The following is a 17,553-nucleotide window of genomic DNA, read 5'->3' as shown; positions in this document are numbered from 1 at the left end:
ACTTCTACAAATCAACACCCCCAAAACCAATAATTTAAAAAATGGGCAGTAGACATGAAAAGACATTTCTCCAAAGACATTCAAATGTCCCCTATACACAGGAAAAATGCTCAATATCACTCACCATCAGAGAAATGCAAATCAAAACTGCAATAAAGTATCACCTCACATCTGTCAGAATAGCTAAAATCAACACCCAAGAAACAACAAGTATTAGTAAGGGTGTGGAGAGAAAGAAACCATCTTGCCCTATTGGTGGGAATGCAAACTGGTGCATTTACTCTGGAAAAAAATTCAGAGTTTTCCTCAAAAAATTAAAAATGTAACTATACTCTCTCCCTCTCCCAACATGGCGGCCTCAGCAAAAAAGAAGAATAAGAAGGGGAAAACTATCTCCCTAACAGACTTTCTGGCTGAGGATGGAGGGACTGGGGGAGGAAGCACCTATGTCCCCAAACCAGTCAGCTGGGCTGATGAAACAGATGACCTGGAAGGAGATGTCTCAACCACTTGGCACAGTAATGATGACGACGTGTATAGGGCACCTCCAATTGACCGTTCTATCCTGCCCACTGCTCCACGGGCTGCTCGGGAACCCAATATCGACCGGAGCCGTCTTCCGAAATCGCCACCCTATACTGCCTTTCTAGGGAACCTGCCCTATGATGTGACAGAAGAATCCATTAAGGAATTCTTTAGAGGACTAAATATCAGTGCAGTGCGTTTACCTCGTGAACCCAGCAATCCAGAGAGGTTGAAAGGTTTTGGTTATGCTGAGTTTGAGGACCTGGATTCTTTGCTCAGTGCCCTGAGCCTCAACGAAGAGTCTCTAGGTAACAGGAGAATTCGAGTGGACGTTGCTGATCAAGCACAGGATAAAGACAGGGATGATTGTTCTTTTGGCCGAGATAGAAATCGGGATTCTGACAAAACAGATACAGACTGGAGGGCGCGTCCTACCACAGACAGCTTCGATGACTACCCGCCAAGGAGAGGTGATGATAGCTTTGGAGACAAGTATCGAGATCGTTATGATTCAGACCGATACCGCGATGGGTATCGGGACAGGTATCGTGATGGCCCACGCCGAGATATGGATCGATACGGGGGCCGGGATCGCTATGATGACCGAGGCAGCAGAGACTACGACAGAGGCTACGATTCCAGGATAGGCAGTGGCAGAAGAGCATTTGGTAGTGGGTACCGTAGGGATGATGACTACAGAGGAGGTGGGGACCGCTATGAAGACAGATATGGCAGACGAGACGATCGGTCATGGAGCTCCAGAGTTGATTACTCTCAGGATGACTATAGGCGTGATGATAGAGGTCCCCCCCAAAGACCCAAACTGAATCTAAAGCCTCGGAGTACTCCTAAGGAAGATGATTCCTCTGCTAGCACCTCCCAGTCCAGTCGAGCGGCCTCTATCTTTGGAGGGGCAAAGCCTGTTGACACAGCTGCTAGAGAGCGAGAAGTAGAAGAGCGGCTCCAGAAGGAGCAGGAGAAGCTGCAGCGCCAGCTGGATGAGCCAAAACTAGACCGACGGCCCCGGGAGAGACACCCAAGCTGGCGAAGTGAAGAGACTCAGGAACGAGAACGGTCCAGGACAGGAAGTGAGTCATCACAGACTGGGACCTCAACCACATCTGGCAGAAATGCACGGAGGAGAGAGAGTGAAAAGTCTCTAGAAAATGAAGTACCCAGTAAGGAGGAAGACTGTCACTCTCCAACTTCTAAGCCTCCCAAATCTGAACAGCCTCTGAAGGTAATGCCAGCCCCTCCACCAAAGGAGAATGCTTGGGTGAAGCGAAGTTCCAACCCTCCTGCTCGATCACAGAGCTCAGACACAGAGCAGCCATCCCCTACCAGTGGTGGGGGGAAAGTAGTTCCAACTCAACCACCTGAGGAAGGACCAGCAAGGAGAGCAGATGAAAACAAAGTAGATGGAGTGAGTGTCCCAAAAGGCCAAAGTGGGAACTCCAGCCGTGGCCCAGGAGACGGAGGGAACAAGGACCACTGGAAGGAGTCAGATAGGAAAGATGGCAAAAAGGATCAAGACTCCCGATCTGCATCTGAGCCAAAGAAACCTGAAGAAAATCCAGCTTCCAAGTTCGGTTCTGCAAGCAAGTATGCTGCTCTCTCTGTTGATGGTGAAGATGAGAACGAGGGAGACGATTACACCGAATAGACCTCTGCATCCTGTGCTTTCTCCTAGTCTCTCCACCCTGGAACATTCGAGAGCAAATCAAACCTCTATCCAGACAAGACAATAAAACTCACCATCTCCTGGAAAAAAAAAAATGTAACTATACTATGATCCCGTAATTGCATTACTGGGTATATACCCCCAAAATACAAAAACACAAATTCAAAGGGACACATAGGCCCCTATGTTTATACATTATCCACAACAGCAAATTATGGAAGCAGCCCAAGTGTCCATTGACTGATGAATGGATGAAGAAGATGTGGATGTGGTGAATGGATGAAGAAGAATCAGTTAATTCTCTCTCTCTCTCTCTCGCTCTCTCTCTCTATGTATATATATATAATGGAATATTACTCAGCCATAGAAAAGAATGAAATCTTGCTATTTGCAATGATATGGTTGGAGCTAAATGGTATGATGCTAAGTAAAATATGCAGAGAAAAACAAATACCATATGATTTCACTGATATGTGGAATTTATAAAACAAAAGAGCAAAGGAAAAAGAGAAAGGCAAACAAAGAAAGACACTTAAATATAGAGAATTAACTGATGATTCCCAGAGGGGTGGGTTGGGGGATGAAATAAGTGACGGGGATTAAGGAGGGTATTTATCGTGATGAGCATTAGGGGATGCATGGGATTGTTGAACCACTATATTGTACACCTGAAATTAATAAAATAAAAACTTAATAAAAAATTAAGATGAACTGAAGAGGCCCACAATAGGACTCTATCTAATTCAAATGTCAAAATTAAAGAGACAAGAATCTTAAAAGCACAAGAGAAAAACAATTTATGTTCAAGGTAATCCCTATAAGACAACAAAGAGATTTTTCAGTAGAAACCTCACAGGCCAGAAGGGACTGGAACAGTATATTAAAAGTGCTGAAAAGAAAAACTGCCAAATAAGATATCTACCCAGAATTGTTGTCCTTCAGCCTGAAAGGAGAAATAAAATATTTTTCTAGACAATAAAACACTAAAAGAGGGGGCACCTGGGTGACACAGTCAGTTAAGTGTCTGACTCTTGATTTCAGCTCAGGTCATGTTCTTGGGGTTCTGGGACCAAGCCCTACCTCAGGTTCCATGCTCAACAGGGAGTCTCCTTCTCTCACTCTTTCTCTTCCTCCGCTCCACCCCCTGCTTGCATTCTGTCTCTCTATACCATGAAAGGCGGTCATCAATACTAGACCAACATTACAGGAACTGTTTGAGGGACTTCTCTAAACTGAAATATAAAGATGATAATTATTTACAGGAAAACATATGAAAATGTAAACCATGCTGTAAAAGGTAACTATATATTAAGAGAATAAACTAATGTTGTAAAGGTAATCAGGAAATCATTTATAAAAGCTATTATGAAGACAAAAGAGACTAAAGTAGTAAAAATAATTGTAACCATAAAGATCTACTAATGGACACACAAGATATTCAGATGTAAGTTGTGAAATAAAAACAAAATGTGGGGAGAGGGGTAAAAATATAGAGCTTTAGAATGCATTGAAACTTGGGGTGCCTGGAGGGCTCAGTCATTTAAGCATCTGCCTTTGGTTCAGATCATGATCCTAGGGTCCTGAGATCAAACCCTGCATCAAGCCCCACCTCAGGCTCTGTACTCACTGGAGAGACTGCTTCTCCCTCTCTCCCTACCCCCCAGTCACGCTCTTGCTCTCTGTGTCTCAAATAAATAAATACATAATTTAAAAAAGAATGCATTGAAACTTAAGTTGATATAACTTAAAATAATTTTATGTATATAAATCACAAGAACAAAACCTATTATAAATACACAAATGATTAAGGGAAAGGAACATAATCATACTACTATAGAAAATCATAAAAATCACAAAAAGCATTACAAAAGTGCCAGAAAACAATAAGCCCTTGGAAATATGTCAATTACTTTAAATGTAAATGGACTAACTTCTCCAGTAAGAAGACACAGAATGGTGGAATGAATACAAGAAAGACCCATCAGTATGAGGTCTCTAAGACTCACTTCATGTGTAAGGACACACAAAGACTCAAAGTGAAGGGACAGAAAAAATTGTTCTATGAAAATGGGAAAGAAGAGGAAGATTGGAGAGCTATAATTGTGTCAAACAAAATGGGCTTTATGACAAAGAATGTAAAAAGGGACAATAAGTGAATTACATATTTATCAAGGGAATAAACAAGAGAATGAACATTTGTGAATATGTCTGCTACCAAATATAAGAGCACTGAAAAATATAAAGAAAATAAGCACGGAACTAAAGGGACAAATAGAAATACAATAAAAATATGAAATTTTAATACCCACTTTCACCAACAGATAGATTATAGAAAATAAATGTAAAAACTTGTTCTTAAATGACACATTAGAGCAGATGGGCTTAACAGATACATAACATGCCATCTAAAAACAACAGGATACACATTCTTCTTGAGCACACATGGAACATTCTCTAGGATAGATCATATGTCAGGTCGCAAAACAAATCTTAATAAATTTAAGAAAATTGAAATAATATTAAGCACCAACGCCCATATTATGAAATTAGAAATCAAATACAAGAAGAAAACTGGAAATTTCACAATATATAGAGATTGAACAACATGCTCCTCACTAATCTCAGGACCAAAGAAGAAAGAAAAAAACCAAACAAAAAAAAAACCAAAACATTGGAACAAATGAAAATGAAGTAACATACCAAAACTTATGAGATGTTGCAAAAGCAGTTCTAAGAGGGAAGTTCATGGCAAGAAGTGGCTCCATTAAGAAATCAGAATGATTTGGGGGCACCTGGGTGGCTCAGTCAGTTAAGCATCAGACTCTATTTTGGCTCAAATCATGATACCAGGACTGTAGGATCAAACACTGGGTTGGACTTCACAATCAGACTGCTGGAGATTCTCCCTCTCTGCCTCACTTTTCCCCCACTTGCTTGCTCACTCTCGTTCTCATATAAATCTTAAAAAAAAAAAAAAAAGAAAGAAGAAAGACTTCAAATAAACAACCTAAATTTATATCACAAGAAACTTGAAAAAGAAGATTGAACTAAGCCAAAAGTTATTAGACAGAAGTAAATGAAGATTAGAGTGGACATAAATGAGAAGATACTAAAAAGACAACAGAAAAGTTCAATGAAACTAAGAGCTGGTTCTTTGAAAAGAAAAAATTGTCAAACTTATTAAAGCTTTGTCTGGAAAAAGAGGACTCAAAAATCAGAAATAAAACAGGACCCATTCAAATGAAAAAGATCATAAGAGACTACCATGAATAACTATATTCCAACAAATTGGACAGTCTAGAAGAAATGGATCAATTTCTAGAAACATGCAACCCACTAAACTGAATTATGAAGAAATAGAAAACCTGAACAGAACTCATGAGGACACTGAGTCAGTGTCAACTGATTAACAATGAAAAGCATTGGACCAAATGGTTTCACTAGTGAATTTTGTGAAACATTTAAAGAAAAATTAATATAGGTATTTCTCAAACTCTTCAAAAAAGAAAATAGAAAAGGATAGAACACTCCTAAACTCATTTAAAGGGCCAGAATACATCAATACCAAAACCATACAAGGACACCACAAGAAAATAAATTGCAGGCCAATAGCTCTGATGAACATGGATACAAAAACCCTCAACAAAATATTACCAAACCAAATTCAAAAATACATTAAAATGATCATACACCATGACCAAGAGGGATTTATTCCATGGAAGAAAGGATGGTTCAACATCTGTAAATCAATATGTGATATACCACAAGAACAAACTGAAGGATAAAATTATGATCATCTCCATAGACATAGAAGCAGCAGTTGACAAAATTCAAAATTTATTATAAAAGCTTTCACCAAAGTCAGTAAAGAGGGAAGGTATCTCAATGTAATAACAAGCCTACAGCTATCATCATACTCAGTAAAAAACTGAAAATCTTCCTTTAAGATAAATAAGACAATGATGCCCATTCACACCCATTTTATTCAATGGGATAGTACTAGAAATCCTAGATGTAGCAATGAGGAAGGGAGGATAAGCAAAAGGCAACCAACTGGAAAAGAAGTGAAACTGTCACTATTTGCAGGTGACATAGTAACATTCATAGAAAGACTAAAGACTCCATCAGAAAAAAACTGTTAGGACTCCTCACCTCCCCCCCTGCAAAAAAGTTGTTAGAACTCTTCAGTGCGATTGCAGGACACAAAATCAGTATTTACAAATCAATTGCATTTTTATACATGAATAAACTATCAGAAAGAGAATTTTTTTTAAAAGTCCCATTTATGATTACATTGAAAAGAAAAAGTTACCCAGGAATAATTTTAACCAAGGACGTAAAGACCTATACTCTGAAAAACTATGAAAACACTTGAAGACACAAATAAATGGGAAGATAATCTATGCTCATGGACTGGAAAAATATTATTAAAATGTTCATATGACCCAAATTATGACCATCTACAGAGTCAATGTAATCCCTATCAAAATACTATGACTTGAAAAAAAAAACCAACTTTGGGGTGCCTGGGTGGCTCAGTGGGTTAAAACCTCTGCCTTCAGCTCGGGTCATGATCCCAGGATCCTGGGATCGAGCCCCACATCGGGCTCTCTGCTCAGCAGGGAGCCTGCTTCTTCCTCTCTCTCTTCTCTCTGCCTGCCTCTCTGCCTACTTGTGATCTCTGTCTGTCAAATAAATGAATAATTAAAAAAAAAACCTTAAAATTTATATGAAACCACAAAAGACCTCCAATAGGCAAAGCTAGAGTCATTACACCCCCTGATATCAAGCTGTAGTAAATAGTAATAAAAAATATGCAATTGGCATAAAAAACAGACACAAATCAACAGAAAAGAATACAAAGCCCATAAACAAACCCACACATATATGGCCAATTGGTTTATGACAAAGGAGCCAAAAATATACAAGGGGAAAGGACAGTATTTTCAATAATAGTACTGAGAAACGTGGACAGCCACATGCAAAAGGATGAAACTGGACCAGCATTTTACACATACACATACAGAAATTTACTGAAAATGGATTAAAGACTTGAACTTAAGACCTGAGAGTATAAAACTCCTTGGGGACAACATAGTGAGTATGCTCCTTGACATCAGTCTTGGCAACAAGTTTTTTTGGATTTGATACCAAAAGTAAATGCAACAAAAACAAATAAATTAGACTACATCAAACTAAAATGTTTCTGCACAGCAAAGGAAAGCACCAACAGAATGAAAAAGTAACCCATTTAGTGGGAGAGGATATTTTCAGATGATCTAACAAGGAATTAACATCTAAAACATAAAAAGAACTATATAGCAATAAAATGTAAATATCCCATTAACAAGGGGGCAGAGACCCTCAATAGACATTTGTCCAAAGTAAACACACAGATGGCCAACAGACACATGAAAAGATGGTCAAAATCACTAATCATGGGGGAATGAAAGTCACAGTGAGATGTCACTTTACAGTTGTCAGAATAGCTAAAATAAAAAAAGACAAGAAATAGCAAGTGTTGGTGAGGGTATGGAGAAAAAGGAAACCTTATACACTGTTGGTGAGGACACAAATTGGTGCAGCCACTGTGGAAAACAGTATGGAGGTTTCTTAAAAACTAAAAATAGAAACATCATATGATCTAATCACTCCACTACTAGGTATTTACCCAAATAAAACAAAAACACTAATTATATTGTTTTAATTTTTTACTATTTTGAAGCTATTTTATTTATTTCAGAGAGGGCAAGCACAAGCAAGCATGAATGGGTGGGGGAGGGGCCAAAGGCGAGAGAGACAGAGAACCAGAGTCCCCACTGAGCAGGGAACATGGCATGGGACTCCACCCCTAGGACCCTGAGATCATGACCTGAGCTGAAGGCAGATGCTTAACTGACTGAGCCACCCAGGTGGCCCAGAAACACTAATTTTAGATGATATATGCACCCTTAGGTTGATTAAAGCATTATTCACAATAGACAAGATATGGAATCAAACTAAGTATCCATCAGTCGATGAACAGACAAGGAAGAAGTGGTATATATACAACGGAGTATTTACCACCATAAAATAATGAGATCTTACCATTTGTGACAAAAAGGATGAACCTAGAGAGTGTTAGGCTAAGTGAGGTAAGCCAGGCTGAGATAAATAAATACCGTAGGATTCCACTAACATGTGGAATCTAAAAAATAAACAAAAATCAGTATCAGCTCTACATGTACAGAGAAACTGATGGTGCCAAATGGAAGGGAAGTGGGAGGTAGAGGCTTCTAGTTACAGAATGGAGAAGTCATTGGTATATAGGAAACATAGGAAATACAGTGAGTGATATAGTGGTAACACTGTATGGCAACAGATGGTAGCTATACTTGTGAGCACAGTGTAACATAGAACATAACAGGATAGTATAGAGATGTGGAATCACTAGGACGTATGCCTAAAACTATGCAACATTGTGTGTCAACTGTATTAAAACACACACACATACACACACATACAGAGACATTACCCAATGCCTATTAGAAGGGTTGTTATAAAAAACACCAGAAATAACAAGTGTTGTTAAAGATGTGGAGAAAAAGGAATACTTTTGCACTGTTGGTGGGAATGTAGGTCAGTATAGTCACTATGGAAAACAGTATGGAGTTTCATTCATAAATCCGTAAATAAATAAATAATTAATAAATAATAGATAGATAGAAAAAGGAAAGAACGAACTACCAAACAATCCAGTGAAATCATTTCTTTCGGTGAAGAATACCAAAACACGACCTTGACCGGATACATGAGCCTCCATGTTCACTGCACATGGTTTACACTAGCAAACCTGTGGAAGCAGCCTCACTGACATCACATGGTTGAACGGATAAAGATACAGTGTATATATACACAATGGAATATTATTCAGCCGTAAAAGAAGGAAATCCTGCCTTTGTGAGAATATGAATTTAACTTGAAGTTAAAACCAACCGAAGAGTTAATGGAATTAATAAGTCCAGCTGCAACTTTTTAACCAGACCTTTAGGTTTGCCTTTAATTTCCCTAACTCTCCTATTTTAGGGAGACAGATTTGAGGCTAGGTCTCCCTTTTCCTCACTCAGCTGCCTGTCAAATAAACTCTTTCCTTGATGCATACTCTAGGTCTCAGTGATTGGCTTTGGTGCCTGTTAGGCAGATGAGCTGGGGTTCGCCTTCAGATTTGGCAAGCCAGGCAAGACATCTTTGCTTGTGGTCTCTCAGCCCCAGATAGAATCCTGTGATGAGTCCAAGCAGCTGTTCTGGCTCTTTTTTCTAAGGACTGTCCCTCGGGCCCTCCACCAACTGAGCACTGGGGACCTCCAACACTTAATTTAACTCTTGCAGCAAGGAAATGGTTTTCGGTTTTGTTTTGGACAGATGTGTCTTAATGAGTACGTTGTGTATGAGGGCATGTGAGGGCTTTTTTTTTTCTTCTTCTTGTTTTGTTTGGATCTCTTGGTCTTCTTCCCTTGATTGGGAAAGGAGTGACATAGGAAACTATTTGTTGCAGTCAGTGAAGCCCTGACTTTTGGAGAGGAGCTAACATCACTCTGAGCTTCATTGGGTCTGCTTGTTGCTTCAGTTTTTGGTATTTTGGATAAAGCTGGTTTGCACTCTAACTGGAAAATGGGAAATGATAATATTCAGTTCCTGAATGCAGCCCTCGGGCTATATTCTCCAAAACTGGGCAATGGTTAGTTATGAACTTATGAAAAGGAAAAAAAAATGTACTTTTTCTAACTTTGGTTGGCATGATAGTCATTAGGCTCCAGAGAAAAAGGACTAATGGATCCATAAACTATAATACCATTTTAAGATTATCTACATATTGTTTGTGCATCTGCCCATGAAGGTCTGTTTACTTATTTATGTCCATGTACATTTTATTTATTTATTTTTTAAGATTTTTATTTATTTATTTGACAGATAGAGATCACAAGTAGGCAGAGAGGCAGGCAGAGAAAGAGGAAGGGAAGCAGGCTCCCCACTGAGCAGAGAGCCCGATGCAGGCCTCAATTCCAGGACCCTGAGATCATGACCTGAGCCGAAGGCAGAGGCTTTAACCCACTGAGCCACCAGGCGCCCCTCCATGTACATTTTAAATGGGAGATATTTTCTCTGCCTTTGCATGGTGTTGCTATAATTGGTAAGAACTCTGGTTGGTTTAAAGGCAAATGCTTGTGGGAACTGGCCATTCTGAAACTGAAAAATATGGAAACTAACCCATTTTTTTTCAAGTTCATTTGCTCTGGGAAAATATTTGATATTAGAGCTAATTTAAGGTTGTTGTTCTTATTTAAATGGACCTGTCTTTGGAGTTACCTGCAGTAAAATTGTCCTGTCCACGTTTACTAAAAAGTAGGTTTACATTACCTCTGTTGCAAAATTTGTCAGAAAAGAGAAAGCACATCATATGTCTTTCTACCACCAGTTTTTTCTTGGTATTTGATTCTATTTTGTGTGTTCACTTGTTTTGTTTTGGAAGAAAGCCTTAGAATGCTAATAAATGTAATTAAGACTACTGGACACAACTCTCTTTGCAAGGAAACAGACTGGTTATTCAAAGAGGGAAGTTTTCAGACAGAATCTGAACATAAAGAAGAAAGTAGTAGAAACTTTGTGAAAAGGAATCTTTAGAAAGGAATTTTAAGCATGGATGAGAATAAGGTTATTGAGAGAAGTGTGTGGGAAAAAAGGCTTATTAGAAGGTGATCAGCACCTGGCAAAAAGAAAGGAAAGTGGGAGAGTAAGATCAGGCAAAAGTTGAGCTGTGATATAATATCAACAGATTCCCTTAAATGATTCTCAAAGGAGTTTAAAAAGTTGGATTATCCTTCAGAATCATTCAAATTGAGGCAAAAGGGCTGGACTTTTTTTTTTTTAACATATAATGAATTATTTGCTTCAAGGGTACAGGTCTGTGAATCATCAGTCTTACACAATTCACAGCACTCACCATAGAACAGAACCTCCCCAATGTCCATCACCCAGCCACCCTGTCTCTCCCCCTCCACTCCCCAGCAACCCTCAGTTTGTTTCCTGAGATTACAAGTCTTTCATGGTTTGTCTCCCTTTCTGGTTTTGTCTTGTTTCATTTTTCCCTCCCTTCCCCTGTGATCCTCTGGCTTGTTTCTCAATTTCTTCATATCAGTGAGATCAAATGACAATGGGCTTTTTCTGATTGACTTATTTCACTTAGCATAATACCCTCTAGTTCCACCCATGTCATTAAATGGCAAGATCTCGGTCTTTTTGATGGCTGCATAATATTCCATTGTATATAAACACCAAATGTTCTGTATCCAGTCATCTGATGATGGACATCTAGGTTCTCTCCATAGTTTGGCTATTGTGGACATTGCTGCTATAAACATTCGGGTGCACGTGCCCCTTCGGATCACTACATTTGTATCTTTAGGGTAAACACCCAGTAGTGCGATTGCTGGTCATAGGGTAGTTCTATTTTCAACATTTTGAGGAACCTCCATGCTGTCATCCAGAGTGGTTGCACCAGCTTGCATACCCACCAACAGTGCAGGAGGGTTCCCCTTTCTCTGAATGCTATTCAACATCAGTCGTTTCGTGACTTGTTAATTTTAGCCATTCTGATTGGCATGAGTTTGTATCTCATTGTGGTTTTGATTTGTATTTCCCTGATGCCGAGTGACGTGGAGCACTTTTTCATGTGTCTGTTGGCCATCTGGATGTCTCCTTTGCAGAAATGTCTGTTCATGTCCTCTGCCCATTTCTTGATTGGATTGTTTGTTCTTTATGTGTTGCATTTGATAACTTCTTTATAGATTTTGGATACTAGCCAAAAGGGCTGGACTTTTATACCATCATACTGAACAGTCACTAGATGTGACCCCCTGAGAAGAAGGCATAACCTTGGCAAGACAGCTGTCTGCCTTCAAGGCAATCCTTGATAGCTTCTGAGAGTTCTGGGCTGTTGACAGCTTTCCTACAGCAGAGAGTCCTTCATTCCTGAAGGAGATTCTGATCAGCACATTATAACATCTGCCCATCAAAAGAACTGAAATCCACGCAGTGCTATGTCCACGTCTCTATCAGTATATATTGACCCGGGAGATAATGGAGGAAAAGAGAGGGAGTGCATAAAATTTTTTTTTAATTACCTTGTTGTAATAAATTATTTTTAATATCAGAAGTATACAAGTATAAAATTGGAATTGATTTTTCTGTTAAAATGATTACTGGCCTATTTTTATTAGGTTTTTGATTACTTAAGAAAATTGTTTATTTGATATATAAAATTACATGAGAAGCATTGTCAAGTAAGTAATGATAAACCTTAAGTTACATTGTATGGATGAATGCTGTAACTACTCTAAAAATTACATAAAATTCCTAAGGGTTTGATATGTTCTGGTATAAAGTCATCACTTGTAATTCTAATTATTGAAGTGCTGTGTGTCATTTAGTTTTCTTGTCAAGTTCATTGTAATGATAAATACAGGTCTCTGGTAACTTTAAGATCACAAAACTAAACTGAGTAAGAATTTCTGGAAATTGGAAGGGGAGATGAACCATGAGAGACTATGGACTCTGAAAAACAACCTGAGGGTCTTTGAAGGAGCAGGGGGTAGGAGGTTGGGGAACCAGGTGGTGGGTAATAGGGAGGGCACGTATTGCATGGAGCACTGGGTGTGGTGCAAAAACAATGAATACTGTTACGCTGAAAAGAAATTTTAAAAGAAGTGAAAAAATAAATAAAGCTACTGCTACATTGAAAAAAAAAAGAATTTCTGGAACTAATAAAACTGCATTCAAACAGAACATTGGAGGCTGAATAAGTTGAAGAGAGCTATGGTTTTTTTTTTTACTTTTGGAAACATGACTGATTGTCTAATGTTTGCTCTTTTTCTCTTAAGCTATCTATGACTTACAAAAACTTGTAAAAAACAGATTTATCTTTTTCTCCTTGCCCAATCACTCCGGAACTCTTTCAGTGACTATTCTTGTATTTTCAAGGCAGTATATTTATCTGTATAAGTTGAGTAAGATTTGTTCTTCTTATGACAAGACACAACTGGAAATATTGGTTATAATACCAAGGCTCTGAGTGGAATGTCATGAGAGAAACATGAATGGATTCAGATATGACCAGGCAGCTTTAAGGAAATAGGGTTGACTTCATGAAGCCAATGCAGCCCCTTGGAAAAATCAGCCTGGTACCTTGTTTCAAGGTTCCCAGCAACCTTACCAGGTAAATAAAAAAGGTCACGTGGCAGGTGCAGGAACCTCAGAGTATTTTGGGAACCTTGGCGAAAGAGGAATTTACCCAAATCTATAGGAGTGCAAGCAAAGTCTGATGGCGAACATTTGGCTTGGCTTCTTAGCCTTTAAAGGCTGCTAAAAGTTCAATCTGAAATTTGTTATAAAACATTCCAGCAACGCAGATTAAAAAAAAAAAAAGAACTATATGTCCAATCTCTAGTCTCACTGCACTTATGCAAATAATTAGGCCAAATTTGTTAAAACTGAACTTATTTTACAAAGAAATTAGTCTTAATTTGCTATCTTTGGTGGAAATGAAGGTGGCTTTGGAGAGAAATTATGTTTTGGTAACACGCCTTAATGGATGTTAGATTCTACTTCCGATTAACTGTCTTTAAGTGTTTGTTGTTTGCCTCTAAAACTGGGCTGGATCCTGATATCCTGGTTTCCTCAGAAAGAACTGAAACTGCACTTGTTTTCCTGAAGCCTTGCAAACTGAAGCTAGACAACTTGAAGGAAACATCACAGAAAATTGCTGCAGCAGCCCATGTCTGCCCATTACTGTAGGGGCCTCTCAGAAACATCACCAGAACATGTTTATTCCAGTAGCTGAAGTTTGACAGATCACTGGAAAATCTAGACCTTGAGATGTTCACGGACAAGAGCAGTTGTATGGATTAAGGCCAATGAAGAGCTGGATGCAATGGCGACCCATTGGCTGTTGTCTACTGCCAAGGACGCCATAAACTGAACTGTTTGATTGCCCAAGAGACTAATCAAGCATCTCAAGCCACCATGCTGGCAGCCCATACAAAGACTTCAAAACCTAGTATAATGGCTTTAGTACCAGACATTAAGAAGAGCCAAAGAATGGGGAAATGAGATGCCATGCTGGCCCTAAAGCCAGCTATAAATATATTTAACAGGAGATAATCCTTATTCCAGGATATTTTATGGAAAAAATAAATAGCTGTGTTTGTCAACATTTCAATGGATTCAGAAATTGTGGGTCCCAATCTTCAGAAACTGTTGAAAAAATAGTCTTAAATGTGACATTTATGATAAAAAGTAATCCTAAGACCAGGCTCCATTTGTGCTCAAAGGTATACAATGTAGAGGCACCAAACCTGGGGAAGACTAGTGGATAGACTTTACTATGATGCCAAAACAACAGCAGGTTGATATACCCCACAGCTGTGCCCTCATACTGCCTGAATCCTAGGGACTCGGTGTTATTAAAGACTGGGAAAGCAAACACCCACAGGACCAACTCCAGTATCCTTGGACAGAACCTTATGAAATGCTACTGACCACACATTCTTCAGTGAAAGTAAAGGGAATTGAGGTGTGAATTTCACACACTATCAACTGGTTCTACAAGAATCCACAGGTCTCATACACCCTCCAAGCAAGGAGAATATGGGAAAAAACCCTGCTTGGACCAACAGGCCTCTGACATACCTGAAACTACTATTTAGGAGAGTTGTTCCAAAGAAGTCAAGAAGACTCAAAATAAAAATATTGGTCCCCATGAATTAACAAGAGTGCTATGTGTAACCCCAGGTGACATTTTTGTCTGTGGATTTAAATATTTCCCTTGGCGATATAAATGTTTAAATAGCTGGAGCATGATAAAAAGGCCTTAGACTTTTTGGCCAAGTAGTTTTAGATAATGGAATTACTTTATATTTTGGAAGAACAAGGAGGTGATTGTGCAGTAGCTAATTCATCATACTGCAAGCTACTTGGTTACAGCAAATCTAAGGCCCTAGACTCAGATCTGGAACTGGTTTTCAGGAGTCCCCAAGGAATTAGGTCAATCTTAGTAGAATTACTCAAGTGTGAAATGCCCATATTCTTAATTCTCCTTTCCCACTTAGTCACAAAATATAGTATAAAATGTTGTACAAGAATCATTAGCCAAAGAACAGAAATATTAATATTGCAGAATGCTGGGTTCAACGTAGAACTAAATAATATTTGTAAGTGAGTGTATTCCTCTAATCCTGATCTTCACCCTACTTCAGCAAGAAGAAACTAGAGCCATCATTTTCCCAATTCCCTCAAGGATGAGGAATGATCAAAGATAGCGAGGACTGAACCTGGTAATCAAAGCATTAATGGGACCAATAAGCACAACTGCAACTTTTTATCCAGACTCCTTTTTAATTAGTTTAAATTCCTCTGACTCTCCATCTTCAGGATGGGGATTTCACTTAGCTGCCTCTAAAAGAATGAATACTGTTACGCTGAAAAAATAAATAAAATGAGAAAAAAAAAAAAAAAAAAAAAGTAAAATAAACCTTTTCCTTGCCCATAGTCTATGTTTGAGTGATTAACTTTGATGTGTGTCCAGCAGATGAACTTGGGTTTTGTTACAAGAACATTATACTAAATGAGGTAAGTCAGACAGGGAAAGACAAAAACCACATGACCTTACTTATATGTGGAATGTAAAAAACCAAAAATGCTCAACTCTTAGATATAGAAAACAGATTAGTCGTTGCCAGAAGCACGGTTAGGGAGTGATGAAATTGGTGAAGGGAATCAAAAGGTACAAACTTACAGTATAAAATAAATAAGCCACAGGGATATAATGTACAGCATGGTGACTATAGTTTACAATATGTTTTGCATATTGGAAAACCACTGAGAGAGTAGATCTTATAATTTATCAGAAAAAATTTTATAACTACAGGTGATGCTGAATGTTAATTATTATTGTGATCATTTCATAATATATACAAAATTATACAAATATATAATCATATGTTTTATATCTGAAACTAATATTATATATCAATTATATCTCAATAAAAAAATGATGGCAATATCATAAAAGCAAGAGTGAAGGGTATTTCATTGCCATCCTTCCCCAAGTTCCTCTGGGAAAATAAGGGCATGAATACATTTTAACCAGGAGAACAGTGCAAAAAAGCCAAGCATCTCAGAGGAGTGATTCATGCTGGTGGCATGAAAAGACTCTTAACTATTTTCAGGGCCACAACAGACTTTATAGCTACATATGGAGTCTTTTTCCTCTGAAAAGGATCTAATAACTGGATGAACAATAACTCCATAACTAAAGATGAAGATGCATCAAGGAAGGTAGGAAAGTGAAAGATACAGCCTTACCCTAGACTCCATCCCAGTCATAGTGACTAGTCAAGAGGTATGCCTCACATATGGAACACTATTTCAAGGAATTATGTCCCACATCAGGCACACCCATCCTGGTGTCTAGCACCAAAAAGATAAGCCATCAACATATCTGGTTTTAGAAATCAATGGGGATTAAGACCTAGAGACTCATGGAATTATACAGAATGGAGACCCTGCTCTTTTAAGGCTCATATGCAAATGCACTTGTCCTGACACCCAGTACAAAAGCAACAAATTGAAATGTGCCTGGATCTTAAGTGAGGAAAACCCATTTAATAACTTTTACGTGGCTGCAAGAGATGCAAGAACCCGAAGGGGCTTCATCCAGGGACAGAAGCACTGGTGATGTCAGTTTTTCAATCTCATGCTCATTGGCCAGTAACAGAGCTGACATAAACCAATTTTTACATCCTTCCTCTAGCCTACTAGCACCAGAAAGCAAGCTCTGCCCACCACATGCCCTAGCCACATCATGTAGTACTTGAGCCCTAAGAGGATCAGATGAGGTCCCAAGCCAAACCACTCACCAATGGATGCAGAGCAACTGGGTCAGACAAGTGTCATGAGCCCTGAATTCCCTGGGCAGCAGGCCCATGAGCCCACACAATGGATGCTCATAGAGTGACTCACTCTTATGGACAGGGAAGATTGCATTTCTGAGCTACCCAGAATAGGCTCCTACACAAGATAGCTCCTTAAAAACTAAGAGTGATAGCCATTTCTTCCAACACATGTAGACAAGTTCAGAGAGACAGGCAAAATGAGAAGACAGAGGACTATGTTCCAATCAAAATAATAAGGCAAATTGCAAGAAAAAGACCTTAATAAAAAGTAGAGAAACAACTTATCTGAAAGGTGTTCACAGTAATGATCATAAGATGTTCACCAAAACTCAGGAGAGAAATGAATGAACACAGTGAGAA

General features: G+C 38.7%; 1 protein-coding gene across 1 annotated transcript; it reads left to right on the top strand.

The window, feature by feature from the left end:
- The first annotated feature begins 337 nt into the window (after nt 1-337).
- Nucleotides 338-2,301, top strand: LOC123930039 (eukaryotic translation initiation factor 4B-like). The gene has a single exon (XM_045986252.1). It carries the CDS (start codon nt 350-352, stop codon nt 2,186-2,188), a length of 1,839 nt encoding a protein of 612 aa, XP_045842208.1. The 5' UTR covers nt 338-349; the 3' UTR covers nt 2,189-2,301.
- The last annotated feature ends 15,252 nt before the right edge of the window (nt 2,302-17,553 follow it).

Source organism: Meles meles, chromosome 2, assembly GCF_922984935.1.
Source record: "Meles meles chromosome 2, mMelMel3.1 paternal haplotype, whole genome shotgun sequence".
Lineage (NCBI taxonomy): Eukaryota > Metazoa > Chordata > Mammalia > Carnivora > Mustelidae > Meles > Meles meles.
This window is presented reverse-complemented; position numbering and strand designations above follow the sequence as displayed.